This window comes from Lonchura striata, chromosome 5 (genome assembly GCF_050655825.1).
Source record: "Lonchura striata isolate lonStrDom1 chromosome 5, ASM5065582v1, whole genome shotgun sequence".
Classification (NCBI taxonomy): Eukaryota; Metazoa; Chordata; class Aves; order Passeriformes; family Estrildidae; genus Lonchura; species Lonchura striata.
The window spans coordinates 56126035-56151936 of NC_140707.1; the positions used below are offsets into that span (position 1 = coordinate 56126035).

General features: G+C 38.3%; 1 protein-coding gene across 12 annotated transcripts in view; it reads left to right on the forward strand.

The window, feature by feature from the left end:
* Window positions 1–1687: 1687 nt before the first annotated feature.
* Window positions 1688–25902, forward strand: part of SPATA7 (spermatogenesis associated 7) — a 34667-nt gene continuing 10452 nt past the window's right edge. For 5 of the 12 annotated variants that reach the window (XM_077783996.2, XM_077783997.2, XM_031504927.3 and 2 more), the window contains exons 1-5: window positions 1688–1832; window positions 11249–11335; window positions 12003–12095; window positions 13007–13054; window positions 21460–21587. In XM_077783996.2, the coding sequence (XP_077640122.2) occupies window positions 1793–1832; window positions 11249–11335; window positions 12003–12095; window positions 13007–13054; window positions 21460–21587 (396 nt within the window). In that variant the 5' untranslated portion in view covers window positions 1688–1792. Of the gene's footprint in view, window positions 1833–2848; window positions 10529–11248; window positions 11336–12002; window positions 12096–13006; window positions 13055–21459; window positions 21588–25902 lie in introns of those variants that run through there. The other 7 variants (XM_085580630.1, XM_085580632.1, XM_085580636.1 and 4 more) reach the window with 6 other exon arrangements.

Below are 25902 nucleotides of genomic sequence, written 5' to 3' on the forward strand. Positions count from 1 at the left end.
TTGGTTTTTTGGGTTTGTTAGTTTGTTTTTGAAAAAGCAGAGACAAGTGTTTTCTGTGACATGATGTCTGTAGTAAAGAGTAGTATGGCCAGCCACATAGAGGTGAGAATTTTGTACACTTACTTTTATTCTCTCCAGTGTTTTCAGGTATCTGAAATGAAAACTGTTTAAAGACTATCTCTACCTTTAAAATCTATAGATTTAACAATCTGAATTGTATCAAAGTATAAACATGAGACCCTGAAAGACAAGAGCAATGGTAATTTCCTGAAGCCCTTTTCCCAAATGTCTAATTTCACACACAATTTGCTTTAGAGAAAACTATAAAAATAAACAAAACAAAACCAAAAAAATCAACCAACCAAACAAAACCCACACACAAACTCTTGGAATGTGGTTTTTGGTTTTGTAGATTTTTTCTGGCAGATATTTTCCAAGACATTGACCTCAAATCCAAGAGACATAAAGGAAAATGACAAAATGCTATCAAATTATTTTTATTTGACAAGAAGGTGAGGTTTTATATTTGACAAGAAGGTTTGTGACCTTGTGGCTGACAGTAGTTGAAATACCAAGGCAACTGACGCTTTTTATATAAAAAGCAGTCAGAAAGACAGAGGGCCACTAGAAGATGGAGGACCACTGAGATTCCAATGTATATATTCCTTTCCTGACTTCCCCCAGACAAATTTGACACCAACTATATTTAAGGATGATTTTACAGAAAACAGACCGCTGAAATGATAGCTACAACATGAATCACAGAAACCAAGGCTACATTAAATGAGTACTTCATAATTGGTATATCTAAAATTAAAAGGGACATCATTCAATAGTCAGAATACTACTGAGAAGTTTTTTGAAGTATTTGATAGAGTCTACACAAAGTACTAGCATAGATAAACTACTGGTTTCATGTGGCATGTATGTTTGTGTGACCAAATAGGAGGATTGACTGAAGTAGAAATAAGAAAGAAAAGTTGTCTTCAAGTAACATCCCCTTGATTTTGCTATGATTTTGGGCTACATTCAAATGAATTTTTCTAGCATGTAAGGAAGTGTAGCAAATCATATAAAACACTGTGTTTAGCCTATAGTTAATACTCATTTCTAGATAGTAAAGAGGAATGTCCCTCCATCTGGGACAACGCGATTTTGTGATGTGCTAGGCTATGGAGGGGACTGCAGTAGCCCTGGCCGGTCAGTGAGAAAAATCTTCAGACAAAAGTACAAAAGCCCTCAGAGATTTCACATTAGGGAAAATAGCAACCTGTCAAGACAAACTGTAAATACCACCCTATTGCTTCTTCACTGAGCTCAAATGCAGCTCATCCATCGGCATGCACACATTAATCAGTGATGGGGTCAGAGGCTGCTTTTCAGAAGGTTATTTTGTGATTCATTTTTAAGGCGCTGTTCCTTTTCAAAGACGTCGAGATTAATTTCATCAGTGTAACGCACTAACGCACTGGCAGCTCTCTAGGCTCTCGCTTTGTCACTCGTTCCCTCAAATATCAGCAAATTGCCGTAAATTTCTCCCAGGCATTCATTATTCTTCAATTTCCATCAAGTTACAAGAAAAAGGCTTAGGCAATGAGGGCCGTTCGCGGACGGAGCAAAACCTCCGGCGCTGGAAGGCGAACTCGGCCCCGCGGCCGCACCCTCGGCCGGCCCGGCCCCGCGCCGCCGCCATGGCAACGCCGCGCGGGCCGGCCGCGCCCCGCCCGCAGCGCGCGGCGAACCGCCGCAGCCGCCGAGCCCGCCGGTGCCGCCCCGTCGGACCCGGCCGGCCATGGGGCTGAGGACGCAGAACCGCGGCAGGCGGAGCCAAGGTGCGGGGGGCTCGGTGGCGGCTGCGGGAGGAGTGGGGAGAGGGCGGCGGCTGCAGCGCGGGGGACGCGTTGCCTTCCGGCCTCCCCCGGCCTGCCGGCCGTGGGGTGCGGGGCGCGGGCCGGCCCGCCCGAAGCCGGGGGCAGGCGGGGCCTCCGCCTTCCCCGCTGGCGTGTGTGAGCGGGCAGGGAGCGGGCACGGAGCCTGCAGGGCAGGGGCCCGCCCGAGACACCGTGGCTCCGGTAGCGGGGCTCGGGGGTCGCGCCGCGCTGCCGCCCGCGCGGCCGCCCCGAGCTGTGCCGGCCCGGCCGTGCCGCGCGGACAGTGTCGGTGCCACGGCGGCGGAAGGAGCCAAGGGCCGCGGCTCTGCACGGGGACGAGCCCAGCCCGTGAGGGGCTGCGATCCCCCGAGAGCCCGGCCCGTGCGGGGCTGTACTCCCCCGAGAGCCCGGCCCGTGCGGGGCTGTACTCCCCCGAGAGCCCGGCCCGCGAGGGGCTGTACTCCCCCGAGAGCCCGGCCCGCGCGGGGCTGCGATCCCCCGAGAGCCCGGCCCGTGCGGGGCTGCGATCCCCCGAGAGCCCGGCCCGCGAGGGGCTGCGATCCCCCGAGAGCCCGGCCCGTGCGGGGCTGCGATCCCCCGAGAGCCCGGCCCGTGCGGGGCTGTACTCCCCCGAGAGCCCGGCCCGTGCGGGGCTGTACTCCCCCGAGAGCCCGGCCCGTGCGGGGCTGCGATCCCCCGAGAGCCCGGCCCGTGCGGGGCTGTACTCCCCCGAGAGCCCGGCCCGTGCGGGGCTGCGATCCCCCGAGAGCCCGGCCCGTGCGGGGCTGTACTCCCCCGAGAGCCCGGCCCGTGCGGGGCTGTGATCCCCGAGAGCCCGGCCCGCGAGGGGCTGCGATCCCCCGAGAGCCCGGCCCGTGCGGGGCTGCGATCCCCCGAGAGCCCGGCCCGTGCGGGGCTGCGATCCCCCGAGAGCCCGGCCCGTGCGGGGCTGCGATCCCCCGAGAGCCCGGGCCTGGATTGAGCGCCCCGCAGCTGCCGCCGCACGGTGCCTCCGTGCTGTACCGGCACCGAGCGCGGCTGTGGGCAGCGCCTCAGGCTTCGGCCGCGTTCGCGAGGCCGGTTTCTGTGCCCACTTCTTCTCTTAGTTAACTTTCGTCTTCTCCAAAGCTGTTACTCATGGATTATAATGGATTGTACCCTGTGTGTGCAACATCCCCCGGCGTTTAGCTGTAGATCAAAGAGTTTTGGTTTGGTGGGATTTTAATGCAAGTGTAGTTGGATAATAAAAGACTCAAACGTTTTAAAGGTCTTAAAAAGTGATTCCTTAGCCAGCTTTAACTATCTGTGGGCTGCTCTGGTGCCCTGTTCCTATGAATAGTCCTAGGGGCACTTGTCATTCGCGATAAAAAAAAGGTGTAAACATGCGAAAATGCTTTCATGAGCCAACTGTTGCTCTTCAAAAATACCTAAAATATTTTCAGATATAAACTTGATTACAGGCATAACGTAAAACAATGGTAGGAATTATTCAGTGCTGCATTGTAATGTCAAGATCACACATCGCTGCATAAAATCAGAGCCATTTGAGATAACGTTAGGCGTTGCGTTGCATCTCAGTGTCAGATGTCACTTCAGGAGACTGTGACAGATGCCACTTCAGAAGATGTCTGACATCAAAGTACAGTTTGAACATAAATTCTAATACTATATGGGAATATGAAATTCAGAGCACAAACCAGGATCTTGTGCACCCGATTTTTATGCTCTCTTATGTGGTGTAAAGGAAGTTCTATGACAAATACATCCTTTTTCTGACTATTCTTACATTTGTCAAAATACTTTTATAGACAGTCAGAAAGCATGTCGATTGTTGACCATAAAAAGGGAATAAATAGGATAAAAGATCTAAACTTCATTCAGGCTGCAGCAAGCTTTACTTGAATGACTTCTGTTTAGAAAAAAAATAAAGTTCAAAAGTAGGGAAGAATCACGGTGTGTCTGTTAAATTGGGAAGCCATCGCTTGTCTGCATAGGAGGCTACGATGGAGGCAGAAACGTGTGACTGAACACTCCAGTGTGGGGGTTCTCAGGCACGCAGGAAAGATCCTTAGAGACAGCAAGGATTAGCACAGGCAGAGAGACTAATACACTAAGCTGAGCTGGAAATCTGTGTGCCTGAACAAACTTGGCAGAACAGCCACTGGGTTGCTTGCAGTTCATGAAAGGGGGAGAACACATCATATTTATGGTTTCTCAAAAGAGCTGTATCTAAAATGTTAATACAGAGAAAGTGGGATACACTATGCCATGCCCTGGTTGTATGCCATTCAAAGTTTCTTACTCAGTCTTAGCCTCATCATTTTAAAGAAAGAACCAAAATATGGCACTTGTTTGTATCAGGCCTTGTTTTGTCTAGTAAGAATACTGAGAAAAAATATATATTAATATATTAGAGTGTATAGGATTTTCATGTAGATCTTGTCAAAGTTCAAATAAGGCTGAGATTTTTTTACCCTCCTAAAAATACCAAAGAATTAATCTGCTATGTTTTTCCCTAATTCCAGGTATAAACCTTGAAGTTATTTACTGTAGTATTTTCAGGAGCCAGTTAATATGCTCACAGATTTATAGTATGACCTCAAATAATCTGAATACTTTAATTTTAAACCAGCTTTGTTGCTTAAATCCAGTCTTCTGCATTGGGCTGTTTAATTCCCATTTCTGTTCAGGTATGTGTTCAGGAGCAGCAACACCTAACAGCATTGTGCACTTACTGTTAATCAACGACACACATTTGTGCCACTTTTATCTTACAGCAGTGGGGAACTCCCCATTACTGCTGCATAGAGGCTGCTATTAGGTTTAGGCAGTTTGCACAGGCTTCCAGGATTTTAAAACAAAGTTTAAATGCTTCAAATGTTTATAGACAACATCATCTTATTTAGATTTTTCCTGCTTTGTAGGAATTCCTTGCATTAATCTGACTTGAGCTGAAAGGGTGTTAACACACAGACTTGTGAACTAGTTTTTTTTTTAATTATTCCTTCATTTACCACTTGAACAAGCAGCTTATTGAATTTACTAAATTATTCGTTTGGTAGCACCAGTTTTTGTAGAAGCTGAAGTTTTCTTTGACCAACAAGAAAGATAGAAAATTATCTAGTTATATCTTCAAAGAAGGAAAAATATTTACAAGTTTTATTTGAATCCCAATAATTTTAACTGAAATTAGGAAATATTAATCAATATTCTTAACTTTTTACCAAATTTACTTTAATTTATCAAAGTAAAACCTTCACTCAGTAAATTATATATTGTGATTGGGAGAAAAGTCTGATACCCACCTCATCACAGCCTCCTTTCAGGCAGTTGTAGCAAACTAACATAAATTAATTTTTCCTGCAGTTCATATCACAAAATGTGCTACTGACACAGCCATTTGTTTCTGCTTTTGGAGTATGAATAGAGCAATAGTTTGCATCCAGAACTTACCTTGCTGAAACCTGTAGCTAGAAAAATTTTTAAAAATATTTTTCCAGAGTTACTTAGATATGACTGAAGGCAACAGTATTATTTCATTAGATTTCTTAAATTTTTCAGATGAGGGCTTGACTCTTGAAACTGAAATACAATTTTGGTTGCATGGCTTTAATTAATACAGAATACTGTAAGATTATTAATTCTAAAGGTCTGACAGACCTAACTCTTAGGCATTGAGAGTATGTGTAAAGAAGAGCTTTTGTGTAATCCAGCATAGTAAGTGTATAAATAGCACCTATCTAATTAATGGCTTAGGAGGTTATGTATAGTGCTTGTCAGGGGGTGTATAATTTTTGTCACATTTTGCCTATGACACAATTGATCCTACGCAAAATTCAGAGGAAACGTTTGGGATTTTATTTCAAAATCGGAGTACTGTGATTTCCTGGGTCTCTATTGCTTCAGGAAGTTTAGATAATAATGACTATTCTTTCTGCTGGTGAACTCTGCTATTTATTAACAAATGTTAAATGGGATTATTTTAAAGATGGCTTCACATGTGAGACATTATTCTCGCAGTATTGATAAGAGTTTTGTTGTCACTGAAACCAGAAAGAGGTCCAAGAGGCTTTTGTCTCACTTGCATGAACAGGAAAGGAAATACAGGTGTGATTATGACATGCTTGTTTTGCCTCACTGTAACTTTCAAATAAAATGGAATACTGTCTGCATTCAGTAAGTGGCTAAACCTAAAGCCATGTTTGAAGGCTTCTTGCATTTGCATAGGTGCTGCAGAAAAGTAGTGGAGACTTGCCATGTTTGCACCTGTGTTCTTCGCCTAGAGGAGTCTGTGGGCGGGTCACTGCTCTCTGCTGGCCTTTTTGTCTGCCCAGTTCTGCATCTCAAGGCAGCCAAGGATTAGCAACCAGAGAACTTAAACTAGATGACCAACTGTAGTTCCTATAGCACCTCATCAGCCACAGCTGAGCAAGTAGGGCGTGTTTGAGGGGAGGAATGGCCACAGGTAGAGAAGAGGCAGCAAACTGGGGACAGTGAAAGGAGTTTAAGGGGGATGGTTCAGATGTAAGCTACATGAACAGGAGAGCAGGCCTCATTAGTAGTACTACTAAAAGAATATGGGGTTTTTTTAATATATCATGCTAATACAAAGGGAAAATAGTTAAAACCAGAAAAAAATAGTTTTTATTTAAATAAAGTTTAAATCCAATGTGGATTTTCATAACTAGGTTAATCTTTTAATGTACTCTGAGTTATCATCTTTCGTCTGTGTATTTCTGTGTTGTATTCATATATACAAAAATTTATGTAGCATAAAGAATTAATGGATACTCCGGTTTGAAAATTCTCCTAGTACCAAATGGCAAGGAGCATGTATTTCAGGTTGTAATTCAGTTCCTTTAGGTATGACCTTGTCAGATATATTAGATAAAATGCTTAAAGGAGTTTCCATGACTGCTTGAAGTAACTTTGAGTTTCACAGAGATTCCTTAAACAAGTTTTGTTCTTTCCTCAGCATATGTACAGCATTAGTGTTGTTGTGTACTGTTAATTGTTTAGAATTAGAAGAGTTAATTCATAGCAGGAAGCCCACTGAGGTCATAAAACTGGTTGGTAGAATTAAGGTGGTAGTGTTAGACATCCTTGATATGTATGAAATACACAGCACAAACCTTCTGCATGTCGTTGCCTGAATTACTCACTTGTGCAAAGGTGTCTCTTAAACAATTTCTGGTTTAGAGCATTGAGATATTAGGGAAGAAAAAAAAGGAAGAAAAAGAGTTGGGAGCAAAAAAAGCAAGAATACCAAACCTTTATAAATCACTGTAGTGGCTAGAGTGCTTGCAAAGCGTTTGTCAGCTTGGGTCCTTATCAGTCTCAGAGGGATCAAATGCCCAAATCTCATGTGGATGATGCAGTTCTAGCCTGTTAGAGGCAGAGGTGTTTCTGCATTGCCAGCTGAGAGGAGGCCACTAGAGAGCTAGGAATGCACGAGTTCTGGAGCCACCAAAGCCAAACTGCTGCACAAAAGGGTCAGTATTGAGAGTGATAAGCATATTCTTCTGGAACAGCTGGGGAGACCTGAAATCTAAATCCACCTGGGGTTGAGGGTTGTCTGAACCCAGGCTAAGGTCTGGGAGCTGCCTTTTGGAAATTACAGTGTTCACAGGCCTCTACACAGTTAAGGTTTCATGTCTTGTAGTTCTAGATTTAGATGCCTATATCCAATATTCCACCTAACATCTCTGTATTTTTATGGATTATCTTTTAAGTAGCAAGTCTTGGTGGGTAAGGGTAGCGTGATTGATTTATTTGCTTAATTTTCATTTGCTTGACTGAAGTACATGCTTGTTATAAAAATAGTAAGTCTAATACTTGTGTTTAAAATCTTTTCTGGGAGAACATGGTAATGAAAGATTGGGCTTCTTTCCAGTACGTATTCACATTCCAAATCTGAAATGGCTTTGTAGAAAAATCATTTCTATAAATTCTGCATATCCACTAACAACCGGAAACAAAGGAAACCACCAATTTCTATAGCTTTTAATACTGTAAAATCAGAAGTTCAGATAGGATGCATTTAAAATTTAAATAAATATATACTCTAAACAAAATATCTTTCAGTTCTCTTTAGAATAATGTAGTTATTACTTATGTTAGATACCAGCTGGAAAGAATTTTAGAGAAAGCTGTTTTGGTTTTGTCTTCATTGTTGCTTAGTGTCACAGAAGGAGCTAAAAGATCAAATAAATTTTTAGAAGTATTTAATTTGTTTGCTCTCTGTACTTTATGTATGTCAGTATGAAAATCCTGATTTTATATTCATTGTGGATAGTCCACTTACATCTATAAGGAAATTTACATTTAGATCAGATAGTTACATGTGTCAAAGGTATTTTCCAAGTTATCCTCCCATTGTTTGATTTATATTTGATTAGCTATAAATTACTGAAAATCCCACCTTCTCCTTTAAAATCCTCTTCACATATCTAAGCATTCAGTTTTGTTTCTGCTGTTGCACAAATAACACAGCTGGAATCCAAATAAATACCCATTCAAGTCAAAAGACAACCTGAATTTATAATTATGAAACTTTTGACCATTAGCACTTTCTACTTTCAGTAAGGTAGAAAGAGCCTGCACATACCAAATTCTCCAGTTTCTTCGCTGACATTACCAACATGTTTCTTCATTGTAAGACTGATTTTTGTGCCGTCTGTATGTCCATAGTCAAAATAGAGGGCATTGAAATATTTTTTATTTCTCCCGACTGACACTTTTTGATAGTCGCCTGTGAAATACTTATGCTGACTTTTTTTTCCCCCTGCTCCTTCCCCGGGTACAAATTAATTGTAAAGGACAAAACCAGCAGACAGTTTTTCCGGTGGAATTTGCACTGTGCCATCTGCTGGTGACGCAAAGCAAGTGAACATGGTAAGGGCCAGCCTTCCTGCAGTGCTGAACTGTGCTGTCTGCAGCTGGAGACAGTAAAGGCAGCAGGTTTCTGAGTGTCCCTTGTGGTGTTTAACGCGGGACAAAGTCATTTAGCTTACTTGAAGAGAATCAACTGTAGAGAAAGCAATGTCTGTTTTTTTAAAGTGATCCTGCTTGCCCTTCTAGGATTCTGTCACATAAGGGTGAGTTAGAGGTGATACTGCAAGCATTTACCTTACAATACTGCAGGTGCTTCCCTCTGCAATTATAGCCTAGCTCTGAAGCACAGAGAACAGTGGAATATTTAAGTTATTTGAGCAATTTTGAATGAAACACTTCTGATTCTCAGTTGTCTGCTGAAATCTGGATTGCAGGTATATATGCATGCAGGTTTTTATCACTAGAGAAAATTCTATCAACTGGAATTTATAATCTAACATTCAAGTCCTCCCAAAGATTTGCATTCTTCCAGCACCTGCATGCTGTAAATAATGGAAGACATGGGTTTCAGGGTGGATCCTGCTAGACTGTGGATACCACTTGTATGTGTGTGGTAGAAATATAAAATATTTTATAAGGAAAGAAATGCTTTATTGGAAATGTTTGCAGTCATTGTGGAAATATTCTGACTCTAATAAATCTAATAAATTCTTGCTGTATATTTGGAACTTTAATATTTGAAAAATAATTTCTTGTTTGCCACTTTGTATGTTTAAATCACAAATGGAGATAAGGAAGAGTTGTACCATGAGGGGAATGAGCCATTTGAAATCGATACAGATGAGCAGGAGTGTTGTCCTTTGGCTTTAAAGATAACAGTATAAAGTTAAAACAATTGCAGGATAGTGTTGAAAAAATCTCCAAGAGCATTTTTTTCTTTTTTTTTTCTTTGACCCTTTTCAACTGCTGATCTGGCAACTTCACAGCAAAAGGAGTGGGAGCACCGTTATTGCAAACACCACAGCTAATACTGCAAATCCACAGAAGCCTGTACTGTATAAAGGCTGGCTTTTCAAAGTATGAACATAATTCAAGATTGCCCTGCTATTTTTTGTGCTTTGTAAGAAAGGTTGAATCTGTTGATTTTGTGTCATTTCACAACAGGGTAAAATTATTTTAATTTTCTTTTTTTTTTTTTCTTTTAAGATATTTTTATAGCTTCCTATACTAGTCCTAGTCATTCAAAGTTTAGTACAGTATGGCTTTTTTATAAGGCCTTTTGATAAATAATGTTAAAACATTATTAAATGAATGATGTGTTTTGCTGCAATCTCTACTAATCAATATTTAAGACACCATGTTAACCATCTTGTGCAACATGCCGTTGAACTTACAAACAGAGCTATGTACTATAGCAGTTATATATGTAGTTGCAATACTACTTCAACAGTCGTTGTATAACAGTGGGAAATGAAAAAGAAGCCCTGAACAGCCAGGTGCTGGGCATGCAGGGGGTGAGCTGTGAGAGGTGGCATTAAGAACTGTTGCCATGTGTGGCATGGCTGTCATCACAGCTCCCTGCACCCCCCAGGCAGTTTGTAATGGTGTCTGCCTTTATCCCCCTGGCTAAGGTCACTGAGAGGAGATTCCCACTCATACTGGGTGGGTTCAGTGTGCTTCTTCATGGGCTGAAACGGGAAAAGCCAGAGGTCTACAGGAGCAGTAAAGCAGTCGAGTTACCCACTTCACCTGCATGGTGGTTGCACACTCTTGAACTGACAGCTGAGAAGTACAGTGGGGATGGGAAGACCATGTGGACTTTGGTAATTAATAGTAGAACTTGTCTATACAGTTTTAGAATTAATGTTAGGTAAGTGTGGTTGATATATTTACCCTGTTAAAAAATCCTGTTTTGGTTTGTATCTTACATACCTTGGATGCCTTAAAGCAGCACTCTGTGTACACTAGTATTTGTAATCCTAGCATATCTCCTGTCCAAATTTGTTCTAAAAGTGTTGCAGATTCTTAATTAGTTCCCATGCCAATTTTTAAATCTTAGGTTGCATGACAGCCAGTGGTTTTCAAAGAGGAGATGCAGATTTTTTAATCTACATTGTCTCATTTTTTAGAATGGCTGTTTAACTTTTGTTGGCATCTCCACTGGTCTGTCGAGTTCCCACAGACAAAGTGTCATGTCAAAGTGCCATGAACTTTGAAACAAAATGGAGGTTTGCATAGAAACAGAATCATGGCCATATGTCTGTACAGTTTAATGATCAGTGTAAAGTTCAGACTGAAGTGTTCTGATGGTCTGTTCTGCTGTTTAGCTCCCTGAACCACTGAGAGCATTATCACTGTATCTTGGTGTTTAGATTAGGTTATTTAACTGCACTTGTAGTTCAGTGATTATAAAATTATTTAATAAGATTTTGAAAAAGATCCATTGGAACCATTCTTGCATTCGTTGGAGAAATACTTTATCTTGTCTATAAAAATATGTGTGGGGATTTTTCTCTAACTTTTGGGTTTTGTTGCCCGTTTAGTTAAAGCAAATGAATGCTCAGCTCTTGTCATTCCCAGATGTGGTCCAGCAAGTCCATTTAAAGGACACTTAAGTAACAAAAGTAATGGTAAGTAACATGTACTTTCATCAGAAGGTCAACTTGGTTCCTTTTATGTGAATTCATTGATTTTATGCTTAAAATGTTTTTATTAAAACTTCTGCATCAAGCTTATTTGGAGATATTTAACAGTACTTATATTTAATATGCATTAATGAAACTACTTTAAAGGAGTAAGTTTTACCTTGACTGTGCTGCTGGCTACAAATTGGTAGCAAGATGAACAAATATATAAAGATCTCCCATCTCTATTAGTTGTAGTATACATATATACATATGTTTACCACATAAAGAACCCCTGAGGTTAAACATGTTCCTTTAGAGCCAGTAGTTTACATAGGCTAGTGTGTGATTCTGTGCCATACTGACACCTCAATACCTTTTTTTCAAAAGAGCATAGGGTGAACAACAGGAAGTTTCCATGTTAACTTTTTCATAGTACAATTTCAGTGACTTTTGCAGCTATTTATTGAATTAATGGCTCACTCTGGAAAGAAAAAGGATTGAAAGAAAGGATGATTTCATGTGATAGTAACTGGTAAAAAAATTACTGCATTTGAGCAAAGAAGTTAAACAAATGGTGTCTTAAAATTTCTGACTTTGAATTTTAAAAATTTTTAAATTCTGGTATTTTTTGCTTGCCTTTCTAATGTTCAAATGTATTTTAATCTTACAGTTTTCTGCATTGGCCCCTCTCGTAATCTAACTAACCAGTACATGATCAGAGATCACATGGTGATTCATTATAACAGAATTCTTTCAGCCAAAGGTAAAAATGTGCATGTATGAATGAACTGTCTCCCTCTAAATTTAGCTCAATCTCTCAGAATAGGCTCATACCAAGAAGGAATGAACTAGATTAATATTCTTCCTTTTTCTTACCCAAACATGTGTTAGCAAGGAGATGTGGCTGCTACTTAATAATACATGTGTACTGTTGAGATAGCACGTTTTGTATGAAAACATTTTCCTTAAATGTTACCAAAGATCCTACCTTAATTTTGGAGCACTTTGTGCTGTATTGGCTTCATTCTGCTTTTGATGAGGTAATGAATTATGAAATAATAGGCTGAACTGAAAGTCACAGTGATAGTTATAAGAGCAAACATAAAGAAATTATTTTAGGAATGAAGGCAGAACATTTTGAACATTTCTACTTAAACTCAGATCAGAATGTCTTTCTTTTATTATTTTTATTTCAAAAACTTAATGATCTTTTGTTCGTCTTGCAATGAATAGTAATAGCAAGTTCTAAGGTCTGTGAAAATTGCCCTGTGTGTTTGTAAATGAGAAAATCATGTTACTGTCAGAGTCCATACTCACAAATACAATACTCACAATGTTATCTCTCATGACATACTCAGTATCCTCAGGTATGCAGGTAAATGCTATAAGAACAAAATGTACAGAAACCTTTTGAAAAGAGTCTTCATTTAGGTGATGATTCTTCCTTTAAATATGTGTTTTACCCAGAGAGCTTTATCTCAAATCCTGTGACCATATTAATAACAACCTAATACTTCAGGTACACAGTAACTAGCATGTTTTAGAATAAAGAATTAAATTAATCTTTGTTCTGTTTTGGTTTATTACTACATTTTTGTAGCTATCACATATTCTAAGTAATATATACTAAGTAAATATTGAATCACTCACATTTGCCGTTTTTCTTATTTTCAGCAGCTGTAGACTCTTCATTGCCCAAAAGCAGGTTGACCAGCATCAAATGTAAGTATTTGTCATGTATATATATTTTTATTTGTTATATGTTGATTCTGCAAATGCTTCTGTAAAACTAACTTAGCAAAAGAACCAGTGAAGAGTAACAATAGCATATAACCCTTAACTGAGCATTCATGTTCTTCTTGTTTATTCAGCTTTCAAGTAGTTTGTTCAGCTACTTGTAGATGCATTTAATCTGCATCAAAGGGAATGCTGGAGAGATGGATCTGGGCTGTCAGTAATTAGCTTAGCAGGGCAGTTAATTTCTCAATGGCAAAAGTGTCTCAACTGCAAGAGATAGGGTTATCTTAAGTATATGGTACAAATGCACAGACAAAATCCTGGACCTTTCTTAACAAAAGCCTTTGAGGATTTCTTTCACTGCTCAATGTGTGCATGGAACTGATATTTTTTTCTGACCTGCATTACTTTATATGCTGTTCCATCTGACCAAGATTCCTTTACAAACAGAAAAGAAACTCTGCCATTTAGGCTGAAAGTATTGCAGTTATCAAAGAGATAATTCCATGGGAAACACCTACTTTGCAAATTCATCATTTTTGGTCTCACTGACTTCTCAGTATTTAAAGTTAAGACTACCCAGACACATCTTGTTTAGTTTCTGCACTATCCTTATAAATTCTAGGTTTTTATAATGAAATTAAAAATTATTTCAATTTTATTTCAACCTGGAGTTAGAGTGGTCACATTCTTTTCATGCAGTTCTGTGCAGTGTTTATCAAGAAATGCAGATTTCTGTACTGTAATAACCATGCAACCAAGTGTGACATGTTCAGGCGTTAAGCTCAGTGCAAGGTACCATTTCTAGAGTCTCTGGTAAACCACTGGAGAGTCATTTCTCTTCCTCTGTCATTTTGTGGAACAGATTATGTGGAGATGATAGCCAATAGCTCAGGCAGTAAGATTACAAATATGCTGGGGAGGAAAAGTAACAGAAAAGGGGTTTTAGAATACTTTCAAAACAATTTCTTCTTTCTTGCTCAAGATAAGACACGTGATTTATCCAGGCACAATTTTAACTTCAATATAGTTGAATATCAGCGGTGTCTCTAGTGTCACTGAGGATGAGGGGTCTGCACCTCTTTATTCTCACAGTAGTTCTTCATGAGTGGTTCTCTCAGTAGCATGTCATTGCTGCAACTGAAGCATATTATTATTTTTTTCTCTTTGTGTTCTTTGACTTACTAGTTATTGCATTCCAAATAAAGTTTCTGTTCCCCCTCTATTTCAAGATTTGGGCAAGGGGGTAAATTTAGTTTAAAATTATAGGATTTATTAACAGCATAGAGTTACAAAAGAGAATTCCTGCAGATAGTGTTAAAAAATACCTCCTGAAAATGTGCTTCATGTACTGCTAGAGTAGCAGGTGAGTATTTATTTCCCCTTGGGGTTGTTGCCATGAATCAGTCATTAGTGTTTAAGAATTAAACATGATACTGTAGTTGGCATTCTCTCTGGCCAACTGAATGTGTTCTGTCCTTAAAGTGGATTTAGTTTCCACTGTTCTTTTCCTGGTATCTTAGCTGGCAGCAAAGCAGGCAAGGTGCCATGCCCCTGGGCTAGCAGTGAGCATGTTCCTATGTGTTAGATCAGGCTTACTGACTTAAAATAGTTGTTAGAATGTGAAACTTCTTGAAATGTGAAACTTCTATGTTCAGAATTAGTCCAAGCATGTTGATTGATACCAGTGGCCATTAGAAGCCTGTGGTTGTGAAACTTGTGCCAGAAAACTTGACAAAGGCTATGCCAAGTAAGACAGCTGCTGCAACACATGCCTGGTTTCTAACAGTACTAACTTTTCAACCCATATGTTTAGAGGTTTTTCCACAAGGCATATTGATAGTACAGCTTGAACTCAGTGATTAGTGTGCTTAGGAATGCAGGTCTCTTTCATACTGGGCAGGGGGAGAAAAAGAAGGAAAACAAATATTCTGAGAAGTTACCCACCACAGATCTATTCTAGCCTAGTGGAACTTGAATTCTTGGAGGGAGGGCAGTGAGAGATGGGGAGAGGCAACAGTTCAGACTGATAGTAACATTGGTTTTCTACTCTTTAAAGAGGTTAAGTTCAAGCAGAAATATCAAGAAATACATATTGTTGTGTAACTCTGTGTTTAAATCTCAATTTTCCCATGAACACATATATCTGTCTGCACTTTACATTGTGAAAAAGCAGAGATTTATGAAAAGCTGTTTTACATGTTTTGTTGTTGTTGCCATTTTACAGGGAGCTTTCACAAAATCACTCTGTATTTTTTTTTTCTGTTAAATCTTGTCCTTTAGTATGTATTTCTGAAAATGAAAATTATAAGGAACCAAAATAAGCTCTTTAAATTCAAACACTAGGTAATTCTAATACCTGTGTTATATCTTTAGAAAGGTGGTCTAATATATTATCAAGTCTGAAATTTGGTGAGCAGGAAAATTTACAGGTAAAATGTCTTTATGAATCTGTACTTTTAACTGTAGTGATTTTACTTTTTTTTTTCCCCCAGAAGTTACTTACTGTAAAGTTTTTCCTATAAAAAGAAGTGTTGAGGTGTTTTTTTTTTGTTTTTGTTTTTTTTTTTAATGAGAGGTAATTAATTTTAGATATGTACATCAAAAATGCATTTTTCACAACTTCTAGTTGTGAAAAGACTTCAGATCATCTAGTCTGACATCATGAGTTAAGCAAACTGAGTTGTTCTAATATAGAACTTAACAACCATATTGAATTGGTAAATAAAACACATAAACAAGAAAAGCATGCAGTCTTGACTTGTAAAGGTCAAGAAATAGAGAAAATTATTTCCTTTTGTAGCTGTTTCAGTAGTTATTCATCATTATTACTGAAAATATGTCCCTGATTTTTAATCAAATTTACACAGCTTTACCATCTGTCTGCTGGTGGAGGGGGCTGTTGTTTTTATACAATTGTCCACCATTACTCAGGATTACAAAATAGCCATAGCATACCAGAGAACAGGAATAAAATTATACATTTCACTTATTTTCAGCATTATCTCAGTACAGTGTGTCTAAATTGTCCTTGGGGGCTGCCTCAGTGGTACCTTGAAAAAAAAATCACTGTCAAAGGCCACCTAGAAGCCCGATGGACCTCTCTCTAGGGTGCACAAATGGAGGTTTACCTGGGCAGGCTTAGATGTTTCCTTCAGGGCTGGTGCAGCATTCCAGAGGTTGTGTGCAGTCACTGTTGGCAGGCTGCTGTGTTCTTCATAAGGCTGACAGAAGTATATAGGAGATGTCTACTGGATGAGGAGCCCATATGAGCATCAGAGGTGGATGGATTTGGGATAATCCAGTGCTTCTAGCCTCTTCTGAAATGCATTTGAAGGATTCATATCTCACTATTAGGCTTTATTTCCAAGTCTTAGCAATGACCAGATTTCGCCATTAGTAGTTTTGTCAAGTAGTATCAGATTTCTGAAGTATATACCCTTATATAGCCGTTACTTTGTATTTGATACAAGCCAGGCTTTACTGTCAAGACCTTAATAAATACTTTGTCACTCTTTTTTATGATGATTCCTTCCTTGTTTGGTGATACAGTGCTACTGATAGTGGATGTAAAGAAGGACTGCAAAATCATCTGAGTTATGAAAATTAAAATTTCTATGTTAAGGAATTTAGATTTAGACTTATAAGGGACCCAAACTTCATAGCTAAAGGCAAAATTCAGTTTTCATTTGTTGAGATCTCACCCCAGGTGCTTAAATTATGGTGTCCTGGAAAGTCATGTAATGCTAGGAAACTGATAGTAAAAGTTCTTAGAGAAGGAAGTGCTTGCTTGCAGAAGTAATATCACCAGCTGATACACTGGACAGTTTAGTTATGGTCACTAGGCACTTCAAGCTCAGCCAAGATGATGTTTGTATTATTTATCTAAAAAAGAATTCAGAAGGGAAATAATAACTCCCAAGTGTGTTATTGCAAAAATAGCTTATATAAAAACACAGTGGAGAAATTCTGAGTGTTGGATAATTCCTTTAAGATACATTGTTCTGTAAGCTGAACTCAAATCTAACTTTGTATTTCATTGTTGCCATCAATTATTTACATAAAAAATGAAATCACTTGAAGTTTAACTGTGAACTGTTTTGTGATAAATTTAGCGATTGGAAATTCAGAGCAAAGGACAACCACTGGCATTGCAGATCATACTGTCCCTCTAAGTGCAAAACTTTCAAACTGACTAGGACTGTGATAGATATGATTAGATTCTTGCTTCCAGATTTATGACATTTGTTTTATCATTCTAAGCATGTCTTGAAATGCTGCTGCAGTCTAGACTAACAGAAAAATAATTCAGCCTATAGAGGGAATATTCTAAAAGGGAGATAAAATTATGTGATTTTTGCTTTGAAGTGTCGTGTCCTCTGGGAAGGGTATTTGCCTAGGCAAAAGTGACAGATCGATCAGTGTCTTATAGGTATCTCTTCATGAGGAGTGCTACAGTTTAACATTTGAAATTCAGTCTTATGCTTCCTTTCACTGACAACAAAATTAAGAGAATGGATTCATGAAGTGGATGCAATAAGGTATGGAATCTAGGTTCATAGACTGAATTTTTCTGATCTACAGAATGATTAAATCGTTTATATTCTAGTACATTTTCTCTTACTATCCTGTGAATCTGTGGGGTTTTGAGCACAGTAGTTAACAAGATACAATTAATCTCCAAAGCTCTAATAAGACTTCTAAAGGGACTCATTATTTGGATTTACAGACCATATTCTTTTATTGCCACACGTTTTGTTCTTCTCTTTTAAAAAGATGAAAAGTAGCCCAGTGGTTTTTTTTTTCATTTATTTTTCACAAGATATTTACTATTATGTACTATTCCCATATGTGTCACATATGTCACTCTACATATGTGACATGTTCCTGGAGCCAGTGTTCAAATAAAAACTACTTGCAGTGAAACTGTTTTAAGTGTCTGTTAGCAAATGCAGTTTATGTTTATTTCCCACAAGTCTATGACAGTATGCCAAGGGCACTTCTTTCAAATGTATGGACCTCACTGAAAGCTAAAGAAGCTTTATATCTTTAATGGATTTGAAGTAGAAGATGCCTTAAAGAGTGAGCAGTGTTTTCAATTAAAAGCTAAATCTCCCTTCTGAAATTGGATGTCTCTTGAATGCTGGTCTCCTTCTTTCTGTGGTTAATATATTCACACTGCAACACAAGTGGTTATGTATGACAGGCTTAAGTATCTTCAGCTTATCTCAGTTGTAATACTGTAATTAGTGCCTCAAAGTTCCCTATCTGGCTGAAGTCAAAGCATAAGACTGGATTCTCCAGTTTTTGCATGGGTAAATGACATATGAACTAAGGAGAGGTAGGGCACTGTGCCTGTTTCTGCATTTTTCTGTGTTACTTGCTGACTGCCTCAGAGCTATCCTAACTTACCTCCAGCTGTTTGCACCTACATTAACTCGTTTTAGAATAATTTCTCTACCTCTGACTTTTCTGGTTTCAAAATTCCTAGCTTTTACCATTGATCTAGCCTGAAAATTCCTGATATGGCTTGTATAATACTGGAGTCTTCTGACATTCTGGTTTGCATGTCTTTGCTGCCTTTCAGTAAGTGCACATGGCTTTTGGAGCACACTTAATGGATTAGCTGAGCTAAGCTCACTGTATGACAGGTGTGAGGCAAGGACTCCATATTTCCCATGCAGGTGATGGTAGTCCCAGTGGCTCATTTCAATATCACAAGATACCCTTAACTGGAATCCCTACTGTTCTTTCATTATTTATTCTTGAATATAAGCCATGCTTTGGGTGAAAAGTCACAGCACATGATCCTGGAGGAGGTTTTTTTAACAGCTTTAAATGTCAGTGGTAAAGGCATTCATGTATGTCAAATTTCTGAGTTTCTCCTGTAAAGAGCAGAATAAGGACAACATGGGAATTCTGTTTTGCAGTGATACTCCCACTGCTTTGCACTTTGCCCAGACACTCCTGTTAAGTCATGGTGTGCAGGTGGAACATGCAGTAAAATGTTAAAGTTTGTATTGTCTTAGGCAAAGTCACTTTTCACCTAAGCACCTGAGTGTAAGGAATTTGCTGTTTCAGACACCTACTCGCCCTTACCCATACTTCTTGTATGTATTGCATTTTTGCTTTGTAGGGTTCCCATTGTTTCTCTAGATATTTGTTCAGTCAGCCATCACCATTTTACCTGAGCAGCAGGCAAGATGTGAGTTTTTATAGCCTCCATGCATGTGCACTGGACATGCCAGTGGCTCAACAGACATGCTGTTTTGGCCCAGAATAAGTAATGCTTTATCTCAAACATAGAAATGTCTAACCTGTAGCTAATTTTTGAGTACTTCTCTGTAACTTTTAAGACAAACAAAATTAGAAATAACAGTAATTTAGAACAGACACAATATAAAAAGAAAAACATTCCACTTTAATTATTTAATGGTACGGTATATTTTATTATTCTGTTACAATGTATATTTTTAATTCAGAGTTGTGTAATGCAGCATTTGTTAACTTCAGCTAATTTTTTCCCAGTAATTTAAGCAGTTTCTTAAGTACTCTAATAGTGTATGATGGATAAATCAGTAGCCATAAAAGAAATTGCTCTATATTTTACATATCAGTTATAAGAATTAAAAGAAAGAAAAAGAGGGATTTTTTTGAGCAATGAGAGCAAAGATTGCACATCTGAAAGATTAAAGCCCATCTTAAAAAAGGGGACTAAAATGTTTAAATACAATGAATACACTTAAGTATTTCCTGGAGATTAATCTATATGTAGGGTACACAGATGAATGCATTTTAAAGGTTGATTAAATGTCCTCAGATTGCTATAGGACTCAGCTGTGTAGAAGAATTTACCACACCAATCCCTGAAGTTTTTTACATTTCCATGCATTAAATATAGTAGTGCATGTGCAGAATGAGGTCTCCCAGAGCATGATATAAATATATTATGAAACCAGAGAAGAAATCCTCAAAGTGTGTCTCTATCAAACAAATGTTTCATACACTTGGATATGTGTTAAGTGAATGAGAAAATTTTCATTTGTTACACAGACTTCAGAAGTATGTTTGTTTATTTTTTCCCTATTTGGGAATGAAATTACTAATTTTTCATCAGCCTCATTTTGATTTTTCAACTTTGCAAATTCTGAGTGTTTTGTCCAGTTCTGGGTCCCCCACTTCAAGAAAGACATCGAGGTGCTGGAGTGTATCCAAACAAGGGCAACAAGGCTGGTGAGGGGTCAAGAGCACAAGACACTCCTTGGAGGAGTGTCTGAGGGAGCTGGGGGTGTTCAGCCTGGAAACAAGGAGGCTCAGGGGAGACCTTGTCACACTACAGCTGCCTGAAAGGAGGCTGTAGCCAGGTGATGGTCAGCCTCTTCTGCCAGGCAACCAGTGCCAGGACAAGAGGACACAGTCTTAAGCCGTGCCAGGGGAGATTTAGGTTGCACATGAGGAAGAGAATTTCTTCATTGAAAGGTTTGTCAAGCATAGGAATAGCCTGCCCAGGAAGCTGATGGAGTCACCACCTCTGGAAGTGTTTAAGAAACAACTTGATGTGGCACTTCGTGCTGTGATTCAGTTGGTGAGGTGGTGATTGGTCAGAGGATGGACTTGCTATTGGAGGTTTTTTCCAACCTAAATTATTTTCTGTTTCATCTGTGAAACCTGGCTCCTCATAACATGCAAAAACTTTGGACTGTATTATGTAAGATTGAGATGGTTGAGGGCAAACTCATAAAGAGGAAATTTACCTGTCTTTTGGGCTACTTTAACTGATGACACAGATGCCTGACTCAACTTTTTGCACTGCAGATGAGGTCTTGGACTGCAGACCAGTGTGGACTAATAAAAATCTCTCACTCTGACCTTACAGTAGCCCTCTCAGAGCTGGCCTTCATTTTTTTTGTGTTCTTGACAATGATTTATTTATTCTGCCCTGGATTTCTGTATTTAGGAAATTCCATGTTGTAATCATGGATTTTTTTACATGTCAGCTTTTCTAACAATAAACACGGGTTTTTGTGAAATACTAGATGAGGGTACAGTCAAAGGAGTTCTAGCTGTAAAAAACTGATAGAAAGCATGTAACTTTTTGAGCAAAATGCTCTGTTAGCAATACTGATCATGGAAGTCCTGTATGCTGGTGTTTGTTTTGAGGTAAGAAAATTTCAGGAAAGTTAAGGCACAGCTTCAGCTACAAGTATACTCTATTTTTTTTTTTCCTAAGAGTACACATAAATTTTATAACTGCTATGTGTTGGAAGTGGAATGTATCTCAATAGTCTGACTTTACTGAGCAATTGGAAACCGCTACAACGTTTTCAAATCACTTAGGGAAACAAATAATAATTCAGTTTGAATCTGACCAACTTTGTCTCTTCCCTAAGTTGCTGACCAGCAAAGAAGAGAGAAACTGAGGAAGAAGATAGCCAAATGTAGAGAGAAAATAAGTGTGTGTGAAGCTCCATCCTGTCCAAGAGACAATGGAAGGCTGCTGCCATCCTCTTCTAGAAAGGTATGTATTTTAATTCTGTTTAGTATAGGGATGATCACTGCTGTGCAGCAGTGGGGGCTGGTAACTTTCAAGCAGCAGAAAGTAGACAAGGGTCTGCCTGGCATGTGCCCAGCACTGAATGCATGTCTTGACCTTCTGACAAAGATGTCAGGTATCTGGATGAAGAGTGCTTGCAGTAAATACAAGCCCTAATTACCCTTGAATTCTCTTGCTTTCCCCTCAGCTGAAATTCCTGTCCTCTGTCACTCCAGAGCTTTGTACCATTTCCTAAGGCAGAGCTCTGTTAACTTCACCCTTCCAAGCAAAAGAATCAGGAATCTTCCATTTTTTCTTAATGAAAAGTCCTAGCTGATAATACATTTTTATCTAACAGTATACTAAATCATTCAGTTGCATTTCTTGAAAGGAGAAATAATGCTTAGACTAAAATATACCATTCTGTATGTATGTGTTCTGCTTATATGCATAGGCTGACTTAGTTTGGCTGACATTTCATCAAGATACATTATGTGTATTTCTAACTAATAAATAAATACGTAAATAGCCCAATAAATTACATTCTTATTCATCACTGTAAATGAGTAATTGCATCTTGAAACAGAATGATTTAACTCTGTGGTTCTAACAGCATAAGCTTCGTACATTGTTTAAATAGCTGTAAAGCTAGAGGACATTTCCAAGTAGTGTACAAACACTGTCAGTTTCTTTTTGTGTGACTGATTTTTGTAGCAGGCAGCCTGAGTGTGATCTTATTGCAGTGCAGAGAAATAATGCTTTGAAATTCAATACATGGCTTCTATTTATGGATGAAAGCACAAACATTAATTAGAAAAGGGAAGAAATGTGATATTTAAAATCTAAATTTTATATTTTATTAATACCATTTTTGTCCTTCCATGTTATTTTTTTTGCAAACTTGGGGCAGGCAAAGTTCCTTAAATTGTTTCAGTGCAAAACCAAGTAATATGTGTCTTTAATTACTGCATGAACTCCCAGGTTTAAAACTAAAGGATGCACTATAACAAAGTGCAGCTTTTTTCCTTTTTTTTTTAAAATAAGATTTTCTAAAATTCTACCTGAGTTGAGCTAGCCATGAGTAAAAGCTCTGATTTGAACAAGACTTGGTATTTCATATCTCATGTTCAAGTAATCCTATTAATAGGCATTTCTGGCTGCTAGTGAATTTTTTTAAATAAATTAATCCATGCCAAAAGTCAGTTGAAGTAAAGCTGATTCATAGGAGGTTAAATTTTCTCTTGTAACCATTTGAAGTGTGCCGTTGCCTTGACCTTTCAAGATCCCTTTCAGCCTGTTTTTTGAGATTTTTTTTTTATTTTTAATGAAGAATGAAAGTTGTGGCCATCTGCTTGTGCATATGAAATACAGATTGGGAAACATCATTAACTGTTCTATTCTCTTGTTAATTTTGTATGCAACATATGTGTGGCTGTGTGAAATGCCCACTGAAATGCTTTATATTTAAAGATTTATTGCACTCTTATAGTACCAGCAGTCTGAACAGCTATTGTGCTTAAATTGGTTCTGTCATAATGGGAGATGTCAGTGACTAAAGAAAGCAGAAGAACTTTCTGAGCATCAAAGTTGTTTTTGTTGGGAATATTCAGATTTCCTTTCAGGCTTCACAGTGACCATCGCCTCTTGTACTGGTTGTTTGAATTAATGCACACTCAGTAATACCCCTTCTAAATACCATCACAGTATTTGATAAAAGTAGGAGCTACTACATTAAAGAATTGACACCTACACACATGCAGAAAAGGAAAGCGTGTACCAGGACCATAGATTTGAAAAACAGTGATACCAAGATACAAACGGAATATGTTTATAGAAAGTCCAATTTGTTCACGTATTCGGATGAATTTTCTATAAAAGCAGCTTGTCACTTCATATAGGAGAGTTCTGCTCTGTCCAGACAGCAGAGAGCACGTGCTCAGCTGACTTAGAGCAATATTTAAATGGCTTTCTCAAGTAAAAAGAATCATACACTCATTTATTGCAAATTTGCAGCTTCTGTGTCCTGACAGTGCAGTTCATAAGGCATCTCTTTGTTCTCATTTTGTAATGGTAGATGAACTATTCTCTTGGAAGACCTTTTCATACAAGAACAAGTTAATTTCAAGATTAAACTGATCTTACTGTAATTTCAGTGACCCCAGTGGGAGCTGCCTTGGACTTTTTATGAAAAAGTATTTAGCAACCTTTCTTTTCAAAGTCTGGTTTTTATAAGGCAGCTGATACTTTAGTGGCTTTTGAGCTGCGAAACTAAAATTCTTGTAGAAATTAAAAGTAACATATAGAGAAATCTGGATTCTTCCTCTATATTAATACTTTTGCCCGTCAGTTGACAGCAGTACGCTTTGAACACTTTTTACTGAATTTTCTCTTCCACAGAGTCCATGAAAATTCAGAGGTCTGAATGCAAAATGCAAAGTACTGTTCAGTTTACCCCAGTTTTAAGACTAATAACATTGAAGCATAAATACATACTTTATGAAACTTGTAAAAGGAGTTGCTGAAATGTATCATTGAGTGGATTTGTGTCTTTCAAAATGGATTATACTTAGTTGAATTAACAGAATAGAAACATATTGATAAGCAAGATATAAGTCAGGATTTTTTACTCCAAATTACATGGGATATAGTTCTTGATGGTTTTAATCGCTAAAGCTCAGATGCTATAATGGATTTTTAAAATTTTGTTTGAAGAATAGAACCAAATATATTTTAATAAGTGTGCTATTTGTAAGCATGTTTTTTGTCTTTTTTTTTGTTTCTTATTTAAACATCTGATTTTTTAATAGAAAACAGCAGAAAGTGAACATGCTTGCAGTTTATTTGCAACACAGGATAATTTTTTGAAAGTTCAAAAGAGACAAATTGCAGACAAACAGCATTCTCTTACACTGCTTAAAAGCTTTTGAAGTGACAGAGTTCCTTGTTCATATTGTTTCTTTGTCTACTTGGAGTGTATTTCTCCCTGTTTGAGTAGTAAAGTTTTGCCTCAGGATAAGGGCTTTGAAAGACACTGTGTTCTCAGTATTTGAATGAGTACAACTCTCAGCTGACACAGATGCAGCTTTGTGTTGCAATTCTCTCTAGTCACAAGTGAGCTAATTGGTCTGTTCTACTTATGAAATATTTGTGAAGGAGAAGAAGATAACTGCCCTAAGCTTCTCATGTGTAAGGAGTGCTTAAATTTAGGATATTTCCATGTAAACCTTGTGCTTTTGTCTTGTTTTGTATCAACTCAATTGCTTCTGAGGAACAGAACATATCATTTTCATGAGGTGTAGATAAATAATCAGCTAATGCAGCTTTTTATCTTTTCTTAATAATTATTTTGCATAATGCAGGGAACCAGTCCTCATGTGCTCACAAATGCTTCTACAATACCATTTATGTTGCAGCTCAATGAACTGCTTTGGTCACTGAGAATAAAGCATTTACAAGAATTAAGTTGTTTATAATATACACTGAAGGGTATGGAATTAGCTTTTATCTATGTAGGTGGATGCTGAAACTTTCCAGTCTTATCTGTGTTCTATAGTGCTGAGCTACCACTGCAATTACTTTATATGCAAACAATCATGCTGGTAAGCCTTATTATTCTGCTTGCTAATACAGGCATTTGTTTGGCATTGTAACTGCATGTTATCAGTTCAGCATTTAATTATGCTGTAGTAGTAAAATACAGTTGACTCACATGAGACACCATCATGAAGAGCTTATTTTGCCTCAGCTAAGTAAAAGAAAACTTCTTTCCATTAGGCACCAGCAACTCTGGATATTTTGGGGTATTGGAATAGTTTAGATAGGTCTTACTGATGTGAGAAAAAATTGTTTTGAAGGAAATATATGGCAGTGTGATCTGTGACTTAATTTTCATTATGAAATACCTGCATTTTTAATATTCCTGTAAATTTCATTTACTGCATGCTACAAAATGTATATTCATCATAATTGATCTTTAATTTAAAACATTGTGTTTGAAAGGGAAAAAAATGAAATCGTGTAGATTCTAAGCAACAGTAGCAGTGTTATGGGAAAATGGAGCATTTATACAGTAAGAGTCTATTGCTAAGAATTTTTAGAAACACCTGTTTTAGGGTTGAATATTAGAATAGAAAATCTGTGTATATTTACAAGTTATACTACCAATTAAATAGATTAATATAGTACACTATATCTTACTGGTTTACTAGTAATATATTACTGTCTTACACTATCTATTTGTAGCTTAGAATGTAATGAATTTTCAATAAATGGATAAAGATTTCCAGTTTTGGTCATTGGG